General features: G+C 42.0%; 1 protein-coding gene across 1 annotated transcript; it reads right to left on the reverse strand.

Moving 5' to 3' along the window:
• dlx2a (distal-less homeobox 2a) lies at positions 1–2,125 on the reverse strand. The gene is made up of 3 exons (XM_083681484.1): positions 1,677–2,125; positions 1,378–1,562; positions 1–1,106 (listed from the first exon to the last, which is right to left on the reverse strand). Exons 1-3 carry the CDS (start codon positions 1,996–1,998, stop codon positions 780–782), a joined length of 834 nt encoding a protein of 277 aa, XP_083537610.1. The 5' UTR covers positions 1,999–2,125; the 3' UTR covers positions 1–779.
• Positions 2,126–5,831: the final 3,706 nt, after the last annotated feature.

Raw genomic sequence — 5,831 nt, forward strand, 5'->3', positions numbered from 1 at the left:
GCGTAAGCCAATCTCACTTCATGGAGAGAAACATGTTGTGCACAGAAAACATATTTTATTTAAATAACGTTTGATCATATAAAGGAAACACCGCTAACTATAGAAATAAATTAAAGACAAAATACCATCAAAATGTAATACAAGTTCGAATGTGGGACAATCAGTAGCTTAATCAACAAGATTAAGAATTATTGTATCCCCAGTATCAAAAAGAAAATTAAGTCAAGGCGGCATATCAAAAGGATGTGGTGGAATATGTAGCCTATACAAAGATGCATTCCGACACTTACCTTATCTACAAAAGAGAACAACCATAAACAATATGAGTAATCTGGGTACATGTAATTTATCTTGTACAACAAAACTGAGGTTATTTTCAAAAGGCACGATACAGTTTAAATTTGTGCTACACATGCAGTTATTCACATCCTGCAATCAACTTTTTACTTGCAGGGATGCAAAAGTGACGTCCGCGTAAAAGCATGTCTTCTACTCTGTGATTGCTTTGGGTAGCCTATTAGTGGTTCATAAATCGTATCCATTGAAATGATACAAATAAATAAATACAAAAATAACTGTAAAAAATCTGCAGCCTAGCATGCCATTTGTCGACGTGAGGAGGAAATACTGCTTCGATCTGCATGGCACAAATGAAGCAGTTGGTCATGGTTGCGCAAAGTTCACGTCAGGATATAGTATACTGTAGATCAGTCAAAATTAGCGTATTGGCGTTTTTCTATTTCACCAGTATTTTCCGAATAAGAGTCAATTGTTGCCTATTAAAATATTGTCCCAGCGCTCACGGCGGAGTTGTGGTGGTGCTGAACAAGCGGGCCAGCCTGGAGATGTGTTGCAGAGTTCGTTGATGAGTACCAAGAATAGTTTGCCAAGAAAGAAGGCGCAGTCGTATTTGGAGGGCTGCTGCTCTGGGGTAAGCTTGAGTTGACATTGTTCATTCTTTGATTTTGTGGAAAGTCCCAGGCAGTGGCGGGTGGAGAGTTGCAGGGGGGAGACTCGCTTGAGGCAACATGTTGCTCATGGGGGATTTCTCCACTTTTCCACAATTTCTTGAACTTGGAGCGGCGGTTCTGGAACCAAATTTTCACCTGAAATAGAACAGACACCGTTAATATAGTTTGAATGGTTGTTCCAAACAAAAAACTTTGGTTGATTTGTGGACACTCTACCAGTTATGGGACACATGAGTAGGCTATACAATGCAGATCCATATTGACTACAAGTGTTAAATGGCCAAATTCTGGATAGAGAAAAACTATAGTACACATATTAAGCCTATTTCAAACATGTATCAAGTAAATTGGTCCCAGATTGATGGGGGTATTTGACAGCAACCGGACATTTCAGAGCAGCACTCACTTGGGTTTGTGTAAGGCCCATTGAAGCTGCCAGCTCCGCTCGTTCTGGTAAAGCCAAGTATTGTGTCTTTTGGAATCTCCGTTGAAGGGCGGCTAGTTGGAAGCTTGAATAAATAGTACGAGGTTTCCTAACTTTCTTTGGTTTTCCATTAACCATTCGGATTTCAGGTTCACTTTCTTCTTTCTCTGAAAAACGGATTTAAAAGCATTCATTGGAAACAATAGGGTGTAGGTCTTGATATAATTATTTTTTACAATAGATTGTTATCATAAATAGAAAAACATTGACATGTTATTTACCTGCATCCGTGGGAGTCGGCGAAGAGCTCGAACCATAGGAGCCGTAGGTGCCGACGTAAGAGGAGTTGAAACCAAGGTCGTATGATTTGGTATTGTATGGAACGTTGTTCATAACACTGCTGTGGTACTGGTAAGACCCGAGTTGCCCATATGGAGACCCTGCGCAATGACCAGGCTGTTGGCTGTTGTAGTAGCTGCTGTCCGTCGCTGTAGATACTGGTAGAGTTGGGGACTCCTTCGATTTGTGCAAGCTGTGGTAATTGTTCGAGGTAATCTGGTTCGAATGCATATCTGTGTTCAGACTGTCAAAAACTCCAGTCATCTTTTCAGGAAAGTGGCGCAAGATGTGCTTAAGCAACGCAATTGAAAAAGTCGATTTGCTGTGAATGCAGAAATCTCATGGATGAAATCAGTTTTGAATTAGAAATGTCATCCCCAGAAACTTTACCAAAAACGACGAAGGTGTCCTTCTCACAGTGGTCTGTGATTGTCTGCTACCTAAGATGCAAGCGGGCGGGCATTTATCCAGTGTCACGTGAGAGGCAGAGCTGGTATATCCGAGGCAGCCAATGAGTACAATGTATGCCTGACAACTCCACACACAGATTTCCAGCTTCCATTATTTGCGTATCCAGTGCATTTGGGCCTACCGTATGTGGACCTACCGTTTCAAACATATATGTTTTTCACAAACAAACTCCTGAAGCATAAAAGTGCAATGTAAAAATAATATCAGCTTAGCATCATCAGTTTCTTGTCCCATTATGTTTTGAAAGCACTCCAACCACCACGCACGTAGCCTCTAGATCTATGCGTAAATCCAAGTTGCGCAAAACCTCATAATGAATGATTTAGGCCTACGCGAGTTAAGTTAAGCGCGCATACCTTTTAAATACAAATAATATAGTTAGATTGTGCATCATCATATTTCATCAGCATTGGAAATAATCAAGTTAGTGCGCCACCTGTCTGTGCCAACTAGAATGAAATGCATTCTCTGAACAGCTTAACAAAGAAAGACAGGCCCTCAGATGCTTCAAGGCGCCTGCCAGCCAAATTGAGATCCACAGAAACACACACACACCCACACACACACACACACACACACACACACACACACACACACACACACACACACACACACACATTTCTCTGATATCCTAACTGTCGTCGCAAACATTATGAAACCTGACAATATTTGCCAAATAATCGAGGGCTACAAATAATTTGGTCCCTATAATACACTAAAATGTAGCTCAGTCCACATAAAGCCTATGAGCGCACCCAACCCAACGAACACCTTCTAAATTAAACAGATGAAGATCAAGATGCATTATGCTAATCACTAGATTGAGGTGTAAAGCAGAATATAAATAAATCATTATATTCACCTTTAAGGTATGGAGTTCATGATTGTTGAACAAGGAACTGGTGTGACCTCAAATTGAAGCCCCTCGGCTGGTAGGCTCTGTCTTCGTCGATAGGACAGGTAGGGGAATGGTGCTAGCGTCCTCGTGCGGCAGTGCAGGCACCATGTCAAACGTCTTTTTTTGTGAACAAGGGGACGAATACTAGAGAGAATTTGCAGACTGTGTGGGGTCATGCCATGTATGTCAGTGATCAACTGAGTTATCTTTCAAAGGAGTTCAAACAAATTGAACTCTGGGCGCAAGCTGCGCCGTTGAGGCCGGCGCATGTCGCTCGTTTGTGAGGAAGCACATTGAACATTAGTGTAGTCTATTTTATCTGATGACAAATTGACAAAAAACATTTATATCTATCTCAAATTTTTTTAGATGACATATTCAACACACCTGTAGTTACTTGGCAAATCTGTTCTTTGTCCCCTACGTATTTCTGCGGCAATAACGTGCCTTTTCGAAACTAGGCAACAACAGCAACAAGTCATGATATTTCTTCTCATTCAGTACTTCTTGCGCCATCTATAGTTATTTCCACCACACGATGGCAGTATAGTCTAGTACTCCCATATTATCAGTGAGTACTCCAGTACAGAGTTGACTTGACAGTGTTTTGATAAAATAGCATGATGATTGAATAATCAACTGGTAGAAGAGTCCAGATAAATTGATTACATCTGCATTAAATACCTTTTAAAATCTACCAATGATCATATCTAGAGTTAGGCTGCACCAGCTTTGATGTATTGTGTTAAACTTGCCAAGACATCAGTAACATCACATCAATACCCTGTAGCCTACAGAAAACATGTTCCACCAGGCAGTGTGTGTGATGAATGATAACTCAGGTACCAGGTACAAACATGGGATGTATTGTCACACCTGCACTCACTTGATCTTGGTTTTAAAACCACAGGAAATTGGGGCCTATCCTAGTTCATTCCATACTGATAGAGTCACTCCACCGCTCCATTGTAAAATAATCTCTGGCAACAATAACAATAGCCTACCTGAGATTTCCAAGTACCTATAGTTGTTGTAAGGGTTAAAACATAATAGGTCTGCATTATCATGTACTACGTACTGTGTAACTGAGGCATTTCAGGTAAGACTCAATCATTACAGCATGACCAAGCTTAGTGCCTTATTTTGGTTGTTCAGTGTACAGCACATCTGCCCTACAGGGGTCAGTATAGCATTTAATTTAGCCAACTAAATCTTGAAATAATGAAGGGTCGGTGTTATGGCAGGCCAGGGAAACACATTCCAGTTGGTCCTGATTGAATGAACACCTAATGCTTCACAGCATTGTTAACATTAGATATATAAATATGGTGTGGCTGACCATCAAACAAATGTTGTGGCTATAACATGAAGTTCAGTGGTGAGTGATAGTGGTATATGCTGTTTTTCATGTGCCCCTCTGTAACTACTGGCCCTTCCCTGCAGTGTAGAAACAGATTGACAAGACGTCACTAATGATGGTGAAGCCCCGAAGCACAGCAACTATTCTGAGTACAAAATGTGCTTTTTGTCAGATCTTGCATTGCAGGACTGGAGGGTAGGGTGGGTGAAGGGATTGGCAGGGTGTGCTCACTCTGCACCTGCACCAACAAGCCCCCCACACACAAGACACATCCATTCCACACTGATTTAAGTGCCCTATTTGGCCCTACGTAGTACATAAGGTAATTAATTGAATAGATTAAATACAACAATAACAACTTGATTGACAGATTCAATAAATCATACGGTATATGTCTCCTCTGTGGTCAAGTACCCCTGGCCTGACCATCTGTTGTGGTCAGTTGAGTTTCCCCTGGTCTCTCTGGCAGGATCAGGATGCTGGAAGCTCTGGTCCACACATAATGAGGGGGATCTATCTGCCCATTGTATTCAGGGACACAGGGCTCCATTCCCAGGGTGGACTGATGGGGACTGCCTGTCATAGCTCATTAAGGATTTCCACAGTCTCACTGCACTCAGCCAGCAGAAACCACAGCCACATAGTCCAGGGCCAGAATGAGCCCACTCCATACAGTTTATAGTAGGAACATTTATAGCTGTTCTGTCCCTATTAAGAGTATCACTTGATATTTTACCAAGGATGTGTCCCACAAGAGCTGTCTCACAATCTATGCGATTATTAGTGACCTGGTGATTGAGACTTGTTTAATGGCTAGAGGCAGAGCAGACAAGGTGTTTTGAGTTAGGAATAGCTAGGATCTGGAGAACAGATTATAAGTCACAACTCTGACTGCTCTAACTCTGTTCAGGCTGAAACTCTGGTGGTCGTTTGCCAGGAGAGATGCCCTTCAGGGGCTGGAATAGACTCACCCCATGCCTGAACATCTGTTTTGTTCAGGAGGCTAGCTAACAAGGCACAGAGTGCAAATACTTGGCGTGGAAACCGTAAGTACAGTCAAAAGCAATTTACGTGAGCAGATGCCCGCTGGGAATGCATGAGTCATCACTTTCAGATGCAGGATTTCACACGGTAGTGACATAGACTCAGTGTGTTCTTACCACCCTACCTAAGGATCAGTCACATGATTCACTATTGCACAGGCTAGAGCTATAGTATGTCATACTCTCTCATGGATCGGAACACAATCTTTTACTCAACTCTCCTTTAAGGACCATTAAGAGCCACACCTACAGGTTTGGGTAGCACCCCACAGGCCTACAGAATGAGTTTCACTCGATATATACCTGTCTGTTTTTTGTGAAGAAT

Source organism: Argentina silus (genome assembly GCF_951799395.1).
Source record: "Argentina silus genome assembly, chromosome: 12".
In the NCBI taxonomy this organism is placed as follows: Eukaryota; Metazoa; Chordata; class Actinopteri; order Argentiniformes; family Argentinidae; genus Argentina; species Argentina silus.